At 43.6% G+C, this 19,659-nt stretch overlaps 1 protein-coding gene across 3 annotated transcripts in view; it reads left to right on the top strand.

The window, feature by feature from the left end:
- ATF2 (activating transcription factor 2) overlaps positions 1-19,659 on the top strand; it is a 96,119-nt gene that overhangs the window by 29,710 nt on the left and 46,750 nt on the right. For all 3 annotated transcript variants that reach the window (XM_040439626.1, XM_040439627.1, XM_040439628.1), the window contains exons 3-8: positions 25-121; positions 1,850-1,968; positions 3,591-3,719; positions 5,253-5,428; positions 6,754-6,868; positions 13,808-13,894. In XM_040439626.1, the coding sequence (XP_040295560.1) occupies positions 25-121; positions 1,850-1,968; positions 3,591-3,719; positions 5,253-5,428; positions 6,754-6,868; positions 13,808-13,894 (723 nt within the window). The remainder of the gene's footprint in view (positions 1-24; positions 122-1,849; positions 1,969-3,590; positions 3,720-5,252; positions 5,429-6,753; positions 6,869-13,807; positions 13,895-19,659) is intronic.

Consider the following 19,659-nt stretch of genomic DNA (forward strand, 5'->3'; position numbering starts at 1 on the left):
TTATATATTGTTTTTAATTAACAGCGTTTTACTAATGAAGATCATTTGGCCGTGCATAAGCATAAACATGAGATGACACTGAAATTTGGCCCTGCCCGAAACGACAGTGTAATTGTTGCAGGTTAGTGCTTCTTTTGTATGTTAATAATTTGATTGGACTGCCCTTGGCTTCTTGATATCAATTCGGTATGGCCCAGTCCGCTGCAGATTTGACCATTAAAGTCTATGAATACCTTTGAGCTGAAGTTTCTTTTTTTTATTGTTCGTTTGTTTCCTGATTGCAAAAGGAAGGGAAAATGTTCACTTTCTAAATAGTTTTCATTGAAACTTCCTACCATTTTGTTTCTGTAGAGTCTGTGCAGCTGCTGTACATAGCTGGTTGTTCTGTTGATTTTAACATAATTCTGACAGCACACTGCTTCTGGCTGTGCCAGGTCTCCTCTCTCCCACTCCCTTCTCTCAGTGTTAAAAATACCTTCAGGGAGAGAGATGAGGTTGTACACAGCATAACCGAGTAGAGAGACCTACAGTCTGTGCTGTATCAGAGTGTAGATAGGTAGAGCCCAAAACGCAGTCGGCCAGGGAAAGAAGGCCAATCGTACAGACTAGGTATCAGTGTACAGTAAGAGGAAAGAATCTACTCTGTATGGGGGATGACGGGGTAAATCACACACTCTTTAGCATCGTTGTCAGAAGCACAAGGGAGAAGATCCCCCTTATAAGCTGTGGAAAAAGGAATCAGAACAGTCTAAGACTGAAGCTGTACTGATGTATGACTGCTAGTGAAGGCCGCATCATCCTGGACACACAAACCTCACATCTAGCATGTATTAGGCCTCTTTCACACGAACGTGTGCGCTCCGTGGCCGTATTGCGGACCGCATTTGCGGATCCGCAATACGCTGGCGCTGTTCCGTAGGCATTCCGCACCACAGATGCCGACCTATTCACTTGAATGGGTCCGCAAATCAGGAGATGCGGAATGGTGCGGAACGGAAGCACAGAACGGAACCCTACGGAAGCACTACGGAGTGCTTCCGTGGGGTTTCGTCCCATACTTCCATTCCGCAAAAAGATTGAGCACGTCCTATCTTTTTGCGGAACGGACGGATCACGGACCCATTAAAGTGAATGGGTCAGCGATCTGCTGCTCCGCGGTCGGTGTTCGTGCATTGCGGGCCGCAGCACGGCCACAGGGCACGCACGTTCGTGTGCAAGAGGCCTTACTGAGACATAAATGAAGGATTAAAGATTGCAACCTGAACTTAGTGCAGATTTTTTTTTAAACAAGGTAATGACTGAGGTATTTCCTACTGACACCCTGCACCCTCACTGATCAGCTGTTTTGTGCAGAAATGGAGACAGACAGCTCTGTACATGGTGTAGTGGCCTTGAATGTGAGCTGAGCTTTAATATGCCGGTGCCATAAACTACACTGTGTACAGAGCCTTCTGCTTCCACTCAATGCACTGTTAGCCGCCAGCGCCAAAGCAGTCTGAAACGTCTGATTGGTGGAGGATGTGAAACCCTCACCGATCCAAGAATGGTCCGGGGTAGTGGAATCTATAAGGGAATTCTTAGATAACGCGAACCTCGTATGCCGAACTTGAAAACATAAGTTCGCTCATCCTTTATGGTAGCCGTTAATTGGTGCCACTAAAGGGAGGATGATCCAGGTGCCCTACCCACCCCAAGATTTTATTTTTGCTCTTTACATATAGCTCTAAAAGTGTGGATTTTGGGACTTGCAATGTTTTTCTAAGTTTATGCATTCACGGGTTACGGAGAGTAAGACAACAAAAGTAGAACTGTTTTTAAATCCTTTATTTCTGTTACATTGAATTTAAAGATCAGACCCCAACCCCGACTCGGTTCCTGAAGAACTGTGAAGAAGTTGGTCTGTTTAATGAGCTCGCAAGTCCGTTTGAAAATGATTTTAAGAAGGCATCGGATGATGACATTAAGAAGGTACATAAATTATTACTTCCAGTATCTCGGAGCCGGGGCACACCGACATCTGAGAGATCGCATAGCTGTGTCCTCTGGTTCAACCGTTCTGTGCTGTTACATGAGAGGAGATGCAGTTGGTGGAAGTCTGTCCTTACACATGAATGTCTTCTTATATAGGCAGCATAATTCTCCTATAGAAAAGAATGTAGGGAGTTTTTACCTTTTTGCCTCTTTTTTTTAATCACAATTTTTTTATTAAAGACGTAGAGACTTGCAGGGGGCAGATAGTTACTGAATCAACTATTGAAGCAATATTTCACGTGTGCTGCAAGGGGGGCATATTCTAACTAATAGGGCCACAAAACCATGGAGACGCTTTTTGAATTAAGATGGCATGGTGCTACATATACTTTTAAACGTACATCATACAGTTAGGAAACCATACGGATTGGACAAATCAAACACCCCCAGAACAGTATACAGGTGAAACTCGAAAATTTGAATATCGTGCAAAAGTCTATTTATTTCAGTAATGCAAATTAAAAGGAGTTGCATTAATGCAGCCTAAAATTAGAATTTTGTGAAAAGGTTCAATATTCTCGGCTCAAAGATGTCACACTCTAGTCAGCTAAATAATCCATACCCCCTGAGCAAAGGGGACCTCAACATTGAGACTTGGGGTTTCATAAGCTGTAAGCCATAATCATCCAAATTATAACACATAAAGGCATGACATATCTCGCTTTGCATGTAATGAGTCTCTCATATGTCAGTTTCACCTTTTAAGTTGCATTACTGAAATAAATGAACTTTCCACGATATTCGAATTTTTCGAGTTTCACCTGTACATAAGAATAAGAGACCCAAAGGAAGGAAAGAAGTTAGGGGAGAAAAGAAAGAAAGGAAAAAGAGAACCTGGAAGAATGAAAGTTCTCACTACTTCTCATAAGAAAAGGTCAACAAAAAAGTATATTGGTCCTGTCCTCCTTGGCCCCTAGCTAGTGCTGGCAGCAGTTTAGCATGGTCAGAGCTGCTTCCATGACTTGGCCATTGTTAGATGTGCTGCAGGTAAGATGGATGTGGAGTCTAGCCGAGGTCTAGGAATTCTAGGTAAGGCTTAAAAGGGTTTTCCAGGAGTTTTGTACTGATGACCTGTCCTCAGGATAAGTCAACAATATCTGACACCTATCAGCCGTTTGAGAGCACACCAGCGCTCGCAGTAGTGCTGTAGTCTTCTCTCAGCTCACCAAGCACAGTTCCGTACATTGTATAGCGTCTGTACTTGGAATCGCAGCTCAGCCCCTTTCACTTTAATGGAGCTGAGCTGCGCCTAGGCTATGTGACCGATGAACGTGTTAACACTGGCCTAGGAAAAGCTGAGAGAAGGCCGTGGCACTACTGTGAGTGCCGCTGCCTTCTCAAACAGCTGATCGGCGGGGGACCCGGGTGTTGGACCCCCACTGATCAGATACTGATGATCTATCCAAAGGATAAGTCATCAGTGTTAAAATCTCAGAAAACCCATTTCATCGTTGTGTCAGAGAGCAAGCTAGGTCGTACAGGTGACTGCACCAGGTTGTTGTTTTTCTAATTGCTCACTTGTATGTCAGAGATTTCAGGTTTGTCAATCTGTGTTGTAGATGCCTTTGGATCTTTCCCCTCTTGTAACACCTGTTATAAGAAGCAAGATTGAGGAACCAGTTATTGTTGAAACCACACATCAGGACAGTCCATTACCTCATCCAGAGTCTACGACAAGTGACGAAAAGGTTACAAAGCCTGGGATTTATTAGTATTTGACCTGAACGCATGCAATTTTCTTTTAAGTGGGGTTTGCAGTGGACAAATATTGATGACCTATCCTCAAGAGCAGAGGTCTGACTCCCGGCACCCCTGCAATCATCTGTTTGAAGCAGTAGCGGCGCTTGTGCAAGTGCTGCTTCCGCTTCAAAATGACCTGCATGTCCTCTCACTTGCAGAGGTGGCGCAGTGTAATTACAACTGATCACCCCGTTCACTTGAATGGAATGAGCAGTTGTAATCAAACTGGACTGCCTCTGCAAGCGCGACAACATGCAGGTCCTTTTGAAGCAGAAGCATCGCTTGCACCAGCGCCGCTACTACTTCAAATAGATGATTGCAGGGGGGTGCCGGGAGTCAGACCCCTGCCTACCTGATATTGATGACCTGTCTCGAGGATAGGTCTTCAGTATTTACCAACTTCACAACCACTTTAATCGTCTACAAGGTTCTGTAAAATGTGTGCTCATAACTGCTTGAAGGGTTGTCTGTGATTTTCAAAAACACGGGAACCTTCGAAAAAACTTACGGTAAGTTCCCAGTAATTACCTTATGTAAAGGTGCCACTGATGTCCAACAGAAGAGCAAATGTTTGTTTCTTAGGCAAATGTTTTTACGGGAGAACATTGCACTTTATAAACAGGGAATGTTCTGCTCACAATTTGCAAACTGAATGGGCGACGCATGATTGTCATAACGATCATTCGGCCCCATTCACTTTGCGTTGGACCCTGTGAAAGGCCCTTTAAAATATAAGCAGGAAACCTGCCAACACTCAGGGTGTGTCCAAAATAAGTATAGACGATTAATTACCTAGCAGGTCCCACGCCGCCAGTCCGATTTTCCTGGAGGGGCTCTACTGACCCAGCTGCAGCGGTGACGTCACATTGACAACACGTTGTATCACTGGCAGTGACCAGTGCTTGGTAAGTAATCGTCTATTTTCTATTTCAGGCAAGCCCCAAGTGTTGTCTGGTTCCCTTCTGAAACCGGATAACCCCTTTAGACGAGCTCTGATCCTCTTTCATATTGAGGCTTGGTACCTGTTATCAGTCAAACTTTGGCCTGTGGCACTAGACCCTGAAATAAGAAAAAAATTAAAATACTCACCCGTTCAATCTCCAGCCATCCCTTCAGCGATGATGTCATATCAGTCAATAAAGGTCTCAGTGGTCATGTGCCGTGCACGCAGGCATCATCGCTGAAACCAGGTAGCATTGACATGAAGAATGTACAGCATGTATTTGCTGCAGGACCAGCGGGGACCACCACAGCGGTGGTACTAGAGCTGTAGAAGATTGAACGGAGGACAAACTGATTGCTAGGGACATGGTACTTGACAATTCCATTATTATTGTGTTTGCCTACCAATGAGATGAAAGATAATTATCTTTGTATATCTGTTTTATGTTGAAATTAAAAGATCCAGATATTTTCCCTGTTGATCTGTAAAGCTGCAGTAGTTTTATCTTCTATTAAATTGTCCTCTCCGTTTTTTATAGGAAGTGCCATTGCCAACCGCACAGCCCACATCTACCATAGTCCGGCCTCCATCACTTCAAGTTCCTAACGTGCTGCTTACAAATTCAGACTCAAGTGTTATTATTCAACCAGCGGTACCTTCACCAACATCCAGCACTGTAATAACCCAAGCGCCACCTTCTAACAGACCCATAGTGTGAGTACCCTCAACGCCCTACCATCGTCCCCAGTACTGAAACTGTGGCACTGTTAACAGACACCATAGACCATTACATCTCCTCCAGTATTTTTAGCATGTCCAAAATCTTAATGGAAAATCTAAAGTCACTGATTTATTTTAAGATTTTATGAAGCGAAATTCTGATAGTCCTGTATTTCCAGGACCCGCTGGGCGTTCAACTATCAGGATCAGGAATGATGTCCTAAGGAAATGTCAAAAGTCGAGGCTATTTTAATATTTTAATTAGATGGTTAATTTATAGAATATGCAAAACAGAACCAGTTGAAATTGAAAAATTGCTGTGGTGTTACATACTTGTTATGGCGCCCTCTGCCGTCCCTTTGGTTCTTTGACAGAACAGCCGCCTAATGTGTCCAGTGCTGGTGAGGACAAGACGCTTCTAGCCTGCTGATTCTTATTGGCTGGTTTGTACTATAAAAGGGGTGGGACTGAGCTACTGAGCATGTGTGGCCACCAGCAGTGGACACGTCAGGTGGACATTCTGAGAGTGAATCAGAAGAACAGTAGATGGCGCCATAAGTATGTAAAAGCAATGACACTGAAGATTTTTTATTATTTTTATTATTCCAAATGAAAAGTGTCTGAAATGTAATATTTCTTAGTGGGACAAGCCCTTCAAAGGCTGCATTCACATAAAATTCAAGGTGTATAAAAATAACCCCATATGACGTTCTTGCTCCCCTAAATTAGAGATAAGATAGTCATCTGACTGCAGAGTTTTGTCAACATTTCCTTTTCTTCTGAACTATTATGTTGAACTGCCATAGCAGACAAACATTAGTATTCGTCTCGTATCTTTGGAATTATTAAAGTAAACTTGTGGGCAAAAGTTGCCAAATCGGCTTTTTCCTGAAGTTTAGTTGCTTTAGCACCCCCAGGTCATTGCTGATGGAAAGATCCCCTGGCATCTCCTAAAAACGACTCCTTCTGTCAGCTTCCAAGCAGTAGTTGTTATAGGCCACCCGGGAACCTGCACAGGAAATAACTCTCGGCACTGTGCAGCTTTTTAGGAAGCCTATGACTGTCACCGCTTGGCAATGAAGTGATACAGCAGGCTACACTGAAGGTCTGCATCTGAGGGTCTGTGCCAACGAGGGGAGTAGAACGGGGGAAGGGTTGATAAACTCTGGAATAAAGCCGATTTCTAAGTGTGTCTCACTTTACAAATGTTCTGTTCAATTTCGCCTGATCGTGGCTAATATGCCCAAATTTTCTAAATTGCCAAGTCTGTGGTTGACTTGTTTTCTTAAGGTTGGAACCCTGCTTTTTTCTATCCTCAGACCAGTTCCAGCACCTTTTCCTCTATTGTTACATCTACCTAATGGACAAACCATGCCTGTTGCTATTCCTGCCTCAATCACAAATTCCAATGTACACATACCTGCTTCAGTCCCAGTAAGTCTGTATGTGTGTGAATTCTCCTTGTGGTCTTACTGTGTAGATAGAGCGGTCTTCACGTTATTCTTCTCTCATGTCCCTCGTGTCCATCACACCATGCCATTCCCATTTAAAGTGCACCACGGAAATGACTCTAGTGCTTCTTTCTTTCTTTCTTGCTGCGTTGATGTCATTATGTATATATACTTTTGGGTTGACATGGAACAATTTTTTGTTAAAGGCTCACCGTGTCTCTCGGCATGCCAGAAATGAAATGATATACCACAATACATCAAAGGTATAGGGAATAATTCATTGGAGTTGCTTAAAGGGGTTTTCCAGGAATTAAATGGGTTTTCTGAGATTTAAATAGCATCTGATTGTGGGGGTCCGACACCCAGGACCCCCACCATCATCTGTGTGAGAAGGCACCGGCGCTCCTGTGAGCACCATGGCCTTTTCAGTGCTCACCAAGCACAGCGCCGTACGTTGCATAGCCGCTCTGCTTGGTATTAATTAACAGGATGTCCATCTGAATCAAGCATTCAGTGCTCAGCGTGCATTCGGTTTTTTAAATCTCTCTGTGGCTTAACATATGAATTGGTGATCACTTCACTATATTGGTGATTACCTTCACTATATGAATTTTCCGTTTTCTTCTATTGTATACCTTGCCTTTTACTCCTAGCAAAGGCTATTGCCGCCTTTGTGCTAATTTTTTTTATTTATTTTTCATTTGCTTCCTAGTTTGAAAATTAAAAAAACATTCCAAATAGTCTTCATTAAAAATTGCCAACTCTTTTGCTGCTGTAGAACGTTTGCGGTCCTTCACGTAGATGACTGCCCTGCTATTCCTCACATAGCGCTGCTCTTACCCTTGCCTTCTCTCAGTGCCAGGATCCTTGCACACACTCAGTTTTAATGTGTTTTTTTTTTTTAATTCAGAGCAGATCTTAGAAGAAAAAAAGAGTAGATATGAAACGTTATTCTCCACTCCTGACGCTGGCATCAAAAACTGTCTGAAAATGGCAAATGCCTCAGAGATAGCAGCGGGGAGGGAGTTGTACATAGCAGAATGGATTTTCTTTATCTCCTGGTACTCATGGGGGCACATGAGAAGATCTGAGAATGAGCAGTAGTTGGTGACATGTGTAAGGCTGATGCAACTTCCATGTGTCTCCTCCACCCTCAAGGTGGCCTTACACCCTTAGATGGTTGCTGGGAGGTTGCTCATTTGGCTGAGCGCGCAGCTTATCTCCCTGGAGAACAAAGTATGTTGACCTCCAACATGCTCAGTCCTTCTTTCTCCCGACATCTGCCATTGGGGATAATCTGGACACCCTAGACATCAGATGGCTATCTTGTCCCACCAAAATCAGCAGGTTGGGCGTGCAAGTGAGTGATGCGCCGGGGGGGGGGGGGGGGGGGGCTAGTGACACGGCGGGCAAGCCAAATCGATTTCACAATTCTGTAAAAAAAAACTGAATTGTCAAGGGTGAATTCATTCGATTAACCGCCCGGCCCAACGTTCATCTAATGCAGAGGTGCACCACCTTTTTTGGTCCCAGAGCCACATTGTCAGATAGCACCACTCCCAAGGGCCACAATAAAACGTGATAATATATATCGACAGTATAGGCCATAAATATTTGATGAAAGGGTTACATTTCAGAAACTTGCTCTCATTTGGAGATTGGAGTCCCCTGCGGCCTCATTCGGAACTCCAGGGAAAGAGTGTAGGGTTCATATACAAGCCTATGTCTGCTGTAGTTTACGAGAGTTACAAAAACAGCCAAATGTTTCACATCCCCATAAACCACAGTAGAGAGGGCTACATTCAAACACAATACTGAAGAGAGAGCGGCTCTACATATGGGGGGTGCCTGACCTGGCTGGGGATCATACAGAATAGCATTTCAGGCGGCACAGGATGTGACCCAGTGTGTGTGGCCACTGCAACAGCTGACGGGTTGTCACATTTTTGTACTGGCCAAAAACCGAGAACTGGAAAACCGTGGTGACTGGTGATAATGTCTTAGTACTGCGGCAGTCCCCTCGGTCACTTTGATCCGAGGCTTAGATACTACAGCAGAACCGGGGCCGTTTACCCTGAATCCAGCGAGTTCTGTTCTTCCCTGTAAAAACACATAATAATTCTGATCATTACTAAAAAGACTGTGTGTGTATATATATATATGTTACTGCACGTGACTCTTGTACTTACTGCAGTGTGCTTCCATAGCTCAGAACTGAACTTTTGATAATATACACCTAAGAGCATATTGATAACTGCGGGTCCGATTTTCCATGAGAAATCCGGATCCGTGAAAAGCAGTAGCTCCCGTGTGCATCCCATTTTTCTCATTCCCATAAATAGAAATGGCTATTCTGATCTGCAAAATCATAGACAAGAATAGGATCTGCAGTGAGCGTCTCAGATCAGGCACAAAGGTCTGTTTAAAAAAAAAAAAGGTTGTCGCAATAGCCCTAATGACTTGGACGGGTTCATCCTCTGCCCTGTTTAATTAAAATACAGTTGTGTGAATAAGCACTATAGATGATCACAATTTCCTTTACTAGTGTTTTCCAATTATGTTGCTCGGCACCTATAGAGAAGGACCCCTACATTTCTCCATGCCGCAGCAGCAGAATTTATTTAGTATCCACAATATATAATATTACTGACTATAACCACTGATGGTCCTGAATCCAGTCCCCGCAGATCTGTCTTTTCGTATATACTATATATGCATATCTATATAATATACCGGTATAGTTTGTTTGAGTTCCCTTGTAATTGCGTTTCAGATTTTCATTGTAAAGCTCACCCTCTAGTGGCCAGTCCCTGCATTTTTGCTTTAAAATGGAACTGAAGATAGTATTTTGCACAAATAACTTTAATAATGATCTGATTATTGTTATATTTTTTCAGATTTAACATATTTTAATTTTAAAAGGGTTGTCGACCTTTCTTGTACGTTTTTCTGACCCCATCCCCACACCCCGAGTGTGGCTGGACCCTGATGGTGGGCATACTAACTGATTCCCGCTGTTACGTGACCGCTGCAGCCAGTCATTGACTTTAGCGGTCATGTGAACCACATCAAACAGGATGTTGATATGGGTAGCTACCGGACCAGAGGAGCATAAGGTGGGGCGATGAAGCTGGAAACCAACAGGGGGGATCAGGTAAGTATGTTCACCACTGCAGGTCTGATCACTGATCAAAAGTACAAGAAAGGTGGACAACCCCTTTAAGGTAGAACTCATCAGATACAGTGGATTTAAAAAGTCTACACACCCCTGTTAAAATGTCAGGTTTCTGTGATGTAAAAAAATGAGACAAAGATAAATCATTTCAGAACTTTTTCCACCTTTAATGTGATCTATAAACTGTAGAACTCAATTGAAAAACAGACTGAAATCTTTTAGGTAGAGGGAAGAAAAAATATAAAAATAAAATAATATGGTTGCATAAGTGTGCACACCCTTAAACTAATACTTTGTTGAAGCACCTTTTGATTTTTTTTACAGCACTCAGTCTTTTTGGGTATGAGTCTATCAGCATGGCACATTTTGACTTGGCAAGATTTGCCCACTCTTCTTTGCAAAAACACTCCAAATCTGTCAGATTGCGAGGGCATCTCCTGTGCACAGCCCTCTTCAGATCACCCCACAGATTTTCAATCGGATTCAGGTCTGGGCTCTGGCTGGGCCATTCCAAAACTTTAAAGAGGACCTTTCACCTGTATAAACTATGTGAACTGAGTATGCTGACATGTAGAGCGGCGCCCGGGGATCTCACTGCACTTACTATTATCCCCGGGCGCCGCTCCGTTCTCCCGTTATAGGCTCCGGTACCTTTGCTCCTTAAGTTATAGTAGGCGGTGTCTTCCCTTGTCCTGTGGGCGTCTCCTTCTCCTAGGCTGCAGCGCTGGCCAATCTCAGCGCACAGCTCACAGCCTGGGAGGTTTTTTTCTCCCAGGCTGTGAGCTGTGCGCTGCGATTGGCCAGAGCTGCAGCCTAGGAGAAGGAGACGCCCACAGGACAAGGGAAGACACCGCCTACTATAACTTAAGAAGCAAAGGTACCGGAGCCTATAACGGGAGAACGGAGCGGCGCCCGGGGATAATAGTAAGTGCAGTGAGATCCCCGGGCGCCGCTCTACATGTCAGCATACTCAGTTACCATAGTTTATACAGGTGAAAGGTCCTCTTTAATCTTCTTCTGGTGAAGCCATTCCTTTATTGATTTGGATGTATGCTTTGGGTCGTTGTCATGCTGAAAGATGAAGTTCCTCTTCATGTTCAGCTTTCTAGCAGAAGCCTGAAGGTTTTGTGCCAATATTGACTGGTATTTGGAACTGTTCATAATTCCCTCTAGCTTAACTAAGGCCCCAGTTCCAGCTGAAGAAAAACAGCCCCTTGGCATGATGCTGCCACCACCATGCTTCACTGTGGGTATGGTGTTCTTTTGGTGATGTGCAGTGTTGTTTTTGCGCCAAACATATCTTCTGGAATTTTGGGCAAAAAGTTCAACCTTGGTTTCATCAGACCATAACGCGTTTCCCCACATGCTTTTGGGAGACTTCAGATGTCTTTTTGCAAAATGTAGCCTGGCTTGGATGTTTTTCTTCGTAAGAAAAGGCTTTCGTCTTGCCACTCTACCCCATAGCCCAGATATATGAAGAATACATGAGATTGTTGTCACATGTACCACACAGCCAGTACTTGCCAGATATTCCTGCAGCTCCTTTAATGTTGCTGTAGGCCTCTTGGTCGCCTCCCAGACCCGTTTTCTTCTTGTCTTTTCATCAATTTTGGAGGGACGTCCAGTTCTTGGTAATGTCACTGTTGTGCCATATTTTCTCCACTTGATGATGACTGTCTTCACTGTGTTCCATGGTATATCTAATGCCTTGGAAATTATTTTGTACCCTTCTTCTGACTGATACCTTTTAACAATGAGATCCCTCTGATGCTTTGGAATCTCTCTGTGGACCATGGCTTTTGTTGTGGGATGTGACTAAGAAAATTTCAGGAAAGACCAACTAGAGCAGCGGAACTTTATTTGAGGTTAATCAGAGGCACTTTATATGATGGCAGGTGTATGCTGACTCCTATTTAACATGATTGTGAATGTGATTGCTTAATTCTGAACACAGCTACATCCCCAGTTATAAGAGGGTGTGCACACTTATGCAACCACATTATTTTATTTTTTATTTTCTTCCCTCCACCTAAAAGATTTCAGTTTGTTTTTCAATTGAGTTGTACAGTTTATAGGTCACATTAAAGGTGGAAAAAGTTCTGAAATGATTTATCTTTGTCTCAATTTTTTACAGCACAGAAACCTGACATTTTAACAGGGGTGTGTAGACTTTTTATTTCCACTGTAAATATGATTCTGCACAGTGTCATAACATGATGCCATTTACAAAATCACCACTTTACCATCAGTGACTGGGCATGATTGTTTATCACTTTCCATGATTTTATACGCTGTGGTCTATATAGTATACATAACATACTCGTATACCTACCATGTACTGGGCCACCCCAGCAGCCAGAGGTCAGTAACAGGCTGCCATGTAAAGTCCACCGAAAATATCATTAGGCGGAGCTACACTTTTAATAAATGTTGATAATGTTTCATTTCTACTTTCCATATCGAGCCATACTAAGCTCAGCACAAACTATAGGTAGCATTTGAAGCATATCATTAGGCTTATCTCTGAATTAGTAGGAGTTAAAGGCTGTGTACACCCTTTAAACTCTGTAAAGCCTGACCAAAATAATTCTCTCTGGAAGACCTTCTTACTGGGGTTGTTCTATCTTGGACATTGGGGGCATATCGCCAGGATATGCCCCCAATGTCTGATAGGTGCGGATCCCACCTCTGGAACCTGCACCTATCCTTAGAACGGAGCCCACAAAATGCATGTGCAGCCCCCCTCTATTCATTTCTATGGGACTGCCGAAAAATGGCTGAGCTCTGGCTCCGTTTTTCCGTAAGCCCCATAGAAGTCAATGGAGCAGTGGCAGTGTACTTCCCCTTCATTTCAAAGCGATATGCCCCCAATGTACAAGATGGGACAACTCCTTAAATGGAGTGTTTGGCCGGAATCATACATGCAATTTTTGAGCCATAACCAGAAGTGAATTTACAAGGAATGGAGAATATATATGAAGGACCTAAAGTGCAAAACCCCAAAATGATGCCCCCCTATACACTTGGATAGAATATTTCCTTTATTTCAAGAATTTTTCCAAATTCTCTTGGTTGCCATTGGAAACAGACTTCAGTTTAGCTCCTCTCTGCTGTCAGACACAGGACTTAAAATATGACTTGAATGCCTTGTTGCCACCATTGCTGAGATAACAGGAAGCCAAGCGAATTCAAAATTTAGCTTTAGATATAAATGTAGAAGGATGTGCACTTCGATATCTGTGTAAGATGAGTACATTACGACATTTGCTGAACCCGATGAGTATAACTGTGGTGTCTTAAAATTGTTATTTAAGGCAATGTTTTTTTTTTCCGTTTTTTTTTATTTAAGGGGGTCGTCCTAACGGGACCATCTTTTTTCCTAATGCAGACCCACTAGACGGGTTAAACCTTACTGCTGTGGGGGATACCTAGTATTGCACAGTACCCATTCAAATAAATGAGGGAACATGTAATACAACATGTTAAACCCTCCAGAATGGGAGTGGCTTATTGTAGCAGGTTACCGATCTGGATTAATAGGAGGCGGTCCCATGTGGGGGACCTCCCCTTCTCTGATGGACATGTGCCCACATGGAAATGGGTTGTCCTAATAGGGATTTTTGAGTGGCCTGACTTGCGCTTTAAAGTTACAAGAACCTCTAGAACATTAGCTGCCTGTGTAATAAAATATAAATGTTGTATTATGAGATTATTTTTTTCATTTTTCAATGTTCTGCTGTTTTATAGATTGTCCGACCCGTCACCGTGGTGCCTACGATCCCAGGGATTCCAGGCCCTCCATCTCCACCACCTGTTCAGTCAGAGGCAAAACTGGTAACTGTTGTATACTGTATTTTGCCTATGTATGCTGAGATTTTGGGGACTGCCTGTATTGAGATGTGTGCGTTTTATGTCCATACAATGAGTCCGTGGATTCTCATAGACCTCTTTGAACATGGAGCAGAATAGCTGTATGGATGTGCAAGTAAGCGCGTACACCTCCATATAATAAGGTCTCGGTATATAGCCACTTTCAGGCAAGGGGTTTATTAAAGGGGTTGTCCAAGATGATCAAAAATCTCAACCCTGCAGTAGCCCGGAATAGAAAATTGTCCTATACACACTCTTTCTTCAGTGCCATTCTCTCTGGCGTTGGTCTGGTCCTCCTGCCGCAGCGTGTCTATTGCTGAGGACAGGAATGCCGGCCCGTCACCACTGCCACTCAGCTGTTCGGGAGTAGCACTAGAACTGCACAGCACCACCTATTGTGTAGTGGACAGAGCTGGTTACTGCAGCTTCACACCCATTGAACAGGAGCAGTGTTGCAGTAACCAGCTCTGTCCACTACACAGGGGATGAAGCCAAGTAGTTATGGCGCCTATTGCCCACGGTGGAGCTACACCCAAACAGCTAATCAGCAGGGGTGCTGGGTATCAGACCCCCTCCAGTCTGATATTGGTGGCCTATACTGTATAAAAGACCCACTTGAAGTTTTAAAGGATAAAAGGGTATTTTGTATGACCATTAGCCCTTATCATACCCTTCAACTCACTGAACACCAGTTTTCACTTTGAAAACTCTTATATCAGGGTAAATATCTGTCCTGTTAGACTTACAGAGAGATCTCTGGATTCTGCTTCTTATAAGGACATGTTGGTTTGTTTTCTCAGAAACTTTTAGGATTCACATCATAAATCATATTTGCAAATGTTTCTTGCATAAGCCTGAGTGTCCAAAACAGCAAGATGGTGGCACTGGCAGAGGTGCAGACATTTACACTGGTTTTTGGACTGTCTAATTCAGGGGCGTTGCTAGGTTAAAACATTCGGGGCCTGGGCTCCTGTTGTTTTGTCCCAGGCCCCGAATGTCCTGCCTGCCTGATAGATATAACTGTATTGCCATCCACAGGACGGCAATACAATGGAATCTAATGCGGTGGAAGAGCTGAAGGACCTGTGGTGACATCACAGGTCATATGACCAGTAAAACAGTCAATGGTTGAGAAGGACCTGCGATGATGTCACCATCATGTGACCAGTGCAGGAGAGGGCGGCAGTGAAGAGGGGAAGAAGCTGAGGTGATGTCTGCTACATCAGGAGAGGTAAGTGAAGGGAGAGGCAGAGCAATGCTGGGAGTTGTGGTTATTTAACTGGGACTGTATGTTAGGGCTGAAGGGAGGGATGTTATTTACATGGAACTGTGTGTTGTAGGTGGCTGGGGAGGAGGTCATGTTATTTACATGGGACTGTATGTTGATAGTGGCTGTAGAAGGGAGGGATGTTATTTACATGGAACTGTGTGTTGGAGGGTGCTGGGGCAGGGTGATGTTATTTACATGGGACTGTATGTTGAAGGCTGCTGTGGTAGGGGATAATGTTATTTACATGGGACTGTATGTCGAAGGGGGCTGGGGAAGGCAGTGATGTTATTTACCTGGGACTGTATGTTGATAGCGGCTGTGGGAGGGACTGATGTTATTTACATGGGACTGAATGTTACAGGGGTCTGAGGGAGGGAGTGATGTTATTTACATGGGACTGAATGTTCAGGGGGCAATGTTTACGTGGGACTGTATGTTGAAGGTGGCTGGTGGGGGGGACTTATGTTATTTATATGGGACTGAATGTTGAGGGGGTGATGTTTACACGGGAAGGCATGTTGAAGGCGTCTGGGGAGGGGGTGATATTTACTTGGGACTTTATGCTGAAGGCGGCTGGGGAGGAGGTGATGTTATTTACATGGGACTGTATTTTGGAGGGGCTGTAGATAGAGAGGGATATTATTTACATGGGACTGTATATTGGAGGGGGCTGGAGAGATGGTGTGATGTTATTTACATGGGACTGTATGGCGGAGGGAGGGAAATAGTGTTGGAGGGGGTAAGGAGGGAGTTAGGTTATTTACATGGGACTGTATGTTGGAGGGGGCAGCAGAGATGGTGTGATGTTATTTACATGGGACTGTATGGTGGAGGCAGGAATATAACAACAGGTGGCACTGCAAATCCAGGGGACATTAGGCGTTCTTATTACTACTGGGGGCTCTATAGGAGGGAATATAGATCCACCTTATTTCTACTAAGAGCATTATGGGGGCCTTATTACTACTGAAGGTCTGTAGAGAGCTTTATTACCACTGGGGGAACAATAGGGGGGCCTTATTTGTACTGGGGGCTCTGTAAGGGCATTATTAATACTGGAGGGCTCTAATACTAATGGGGGCACTCTTGGGGAGCATTATCACGGTGGGGAGCACTGTAGTGGGCAGTATTACTATGGGGGCACTGATTTTTCTTTAGGATAGTATCTGGGGGTATTGGGGGCACAGCTAGCAGCAGGATAACACTTTTGGGACTCCAGGTTGGGGGATGATGATATAAATGTAAGGAAGCTAAGATGTCTGTGTGTCACACTCTGCAGAGATGAGGCGGCTGAGAGAAGTTGTCCGGACCGAATGGAGAAGATCTACATCCGAGGAGACGTCACCTGGATGTGACAGGTATGTGCTGCTTTATAGTAAGTACAGCAAAATGTGGTGTGTGTATGTGATCATCTGTCCATGACACAGACAGGCTGCCGTGGAGCCAGAAATAACCTGAGATTTGGGTAGATCTCCCTGAGTTTGAGCACAGACAGTTGTGGACATTGGAGGATTTGACTGATGTCTGTAGCATCATAGAATATATGGGCAGCTACGTATAGTAGAATTTGACCTTAAAGGGCTTTTCCCATGATTAATGTAAAAAATGAAAATCCGACATCTTTTATAGTACATGACAATCTCTTTCTAACAAATCTAGAACCAGCCCTGTACCTCCCATGGATCCAGAGATCTCCCCATTCATTGCTCTGCTAGATTTATATCAAGCTGACAGCTCAAGGGGAGTGTCTATTCTGCTGCAGCTCAGGGGGCGTGTCCTGCTCCCTCCCTATTATAGCTCAGGGGCGTGTCCATTCTGCTGCAGTTCTCTCCCTATCACAGCTCAGGAGGAAGTTGAAGGATGAAACTGAACATGTGCAGCCTTTTCAGTAAGCAGGACAAAGAAATAGGAAAAAGAACAAACAGCAGGTGGCGCTATACACATTTTATTAAATAACTGTAGTTATGAAAATTTTTTAATTACATGCAATCACAAAAGTATTCAGATCCAGGTGTTGGTTTGAAAATTGTAGAATGTTTTCAGTGGGACAACCCCTTTAAGCTTAGGGCTGAGCACTGACTACTGGTTGCAGTAAAATCACAAGTTACTGCAACCACACTGCAAAACCATGGCAATTGCACCACGAGTGAACGTGGCCCAATCATGTCAGAATTCTTGCAATTTTTGCTGACATTTTATCCCCATAGGGAAACACTTAGGATGGTCCTCTTTAACGTGACAGTCACATGACCAAACGTGGCTATAAAGGCCTAATATAATGCATTACCTTATTGGTCACAGAGACATGTCTTCTTCTCCCTTGTCAACTGTACATTCAGTTTGAGATGAATTGTTCTCCCCAAAATATGTGCATAAAGAGATTATGTCAATGCAGCGCTTTTATCTAGGCGGCACGCATATTCTCTTGTGCATGAACCTAAGGTAAGTTGGTACCACGATCTAATCATATGCCATAGATTATGTTTTGGCCAGGTAGACTTAAAGGGAACCTTTCACCATGAAAATGCAGTGCAACCAGGTTGTAGAGCAGGGGGAGCTGAGCAGATTGATATGTAGTTTTGTGGGAAATACATAGTAACATAGTTTATAAGGCCTGTTATCCTGCAAGTTGATCCAGATAAAGGCAAAAAAAAACTGAGGTAGAAGCCAATTTTCCGCACTTAACCCCTTGAGGAACGGGCTCATTTTCACCTTAAGGACCAGGCCATTTTTTGCAAATCTGACCAGTGTCACTTTATGTGGTGATAACTTTAAAACGCTTTTACTTATCCAGGCCATTCTGAGATTGTTTTCTCGTCACGTACTGTACTTCATGACAGTGGTAAAATTGAGTCAAAAAAATAATAATGTTTTTTAAAGGGTTTCTATCACTTCGTTTCACCTATTTAGCTTTCAGACACTAGCGATCCGCTAGTGTCTGCTTTATCTAACCATCCTAATATAAGAGCTTATTGTCCTGCCGTTTAGCTAAAAAAATAACTTATATAGATATGCAAATGAGCCTCTAGGTGCTATGGGGGCGTGATTAGCACCTAGAGGCTCCGTCTACCTTAACAAACTGCCGCCGCCCAGCGCGTCCCTCCAGCCCGCCCATCTCCAGCTGAAGCGATCCTCTCCGTGCGCGTCTCTGTTCTGCGCATGCGCAGTGAATGTCTGATCGCTTCCCTGCTCAGACATCTCCACTGCGCCTGTTCCTCGGAGCACTATGACGTCATCGGCGCAGGCGCAGTGGAGATGTCTGAGCAGGGAAGCGATCAGACATTCACTGCGCATGCGCCGAATACGAGGAGCATCGCATTCCGGAGGAGATGGGCGGGCTGGAGGGACGCGCTGGGCGGCGGCAGTTTGTTAAGGTAGACGGAGCCTCTAGGTGCTAATCACGCCCCCATAGCACCTAGAGGCTCATTTGCATATCTATATAAGTTATTTTTTTAGCTAAACGGCAGGACAATAAGCTCTTATATTAGGATGGTTAGATAAAGCAGACACTAGCGGATCGCTAGTGTCTGAAAGCTAAATAGGTGAAACGAAGTGATAGAAACCCTTTAAAAAAAAATTCAAAATTTACCAAAAATTGGCTAATTTCCAAATTTCAATTTCTCTATTTTTATAATAGTAATACCTCCAAAAATTGTTGTTACTTTACATTCCCCATATGTCTACTTCATGTTTGGATCATTGTGATCATTTTATTTTTTGGGGACGTTAGAAGGGTTAGAAGTTTAGAAGCAAATCTTGAAATTTTTCAGAAAATTTCTAAATCCCACTTTTTCAGGACCAGTTCAGGTCTGAAGTCACTTTGCGAGGCTTACATAATAGAAACCACCCAAAAGTGACCCCATTTTAGAAACTACACCCCTCAAGGTATTCAAAACTGATTTTACAAACTTTGTTTACCCTTTAGGTGTTCCACAAGAATCAATGGAAAATAGAGATGACATTTCAGAATTTCATTTTTTGGCCGATTTTCCATTTTAATAATTTTTTTCCAGTTATAAAGCAAGGGTTAAACAGCCAAACAAAACTCAATATTTATGGCCCTGATTCTGTAGTTTACAGAAACACCCCATATGTGGTCGTAAACTACTGTACGGGAACACGGCAGGGTGCAGAAGGAAAGGAATGCCATGCGGTTTTTGGAAGGCAGGTTTTGCTGGACTGGTTTTTTTGACACCATGTCCCATTTGAAGCCCCCCTAATGCACCCCTAAAGTAGAAACTCCAAAAAAGTGACCAATTTTAGAAACTACGGGATAGGGTGGAAGTTTTGTTGGTACTATTTTAGGGTACATTTTTGGTTGCTCTATTTACACTTTTTGTGAGGCAAGGTAACAAGAAATAGCTGTTTTGGCACCGTTTTTACTTTTTGTTATTTACAACATTCATCTGACAGGTTAGATCATGTGGTATTTTTATAGAGCAGGTTGTCACGGACGCGA

This window comes from Bufo bufo, chromosome 7, assembly GCF_905171765.1.
Source record: "Bufo bufo chromosome 7, aBufBuf1.1, whole genome shotgun sequence".
NCBI classification, from domain to species: Eukaryota; Metazoa; Chordata; class Amphibia; order Anura; family Bufonidae; genus Bufo; species Bufo bufo.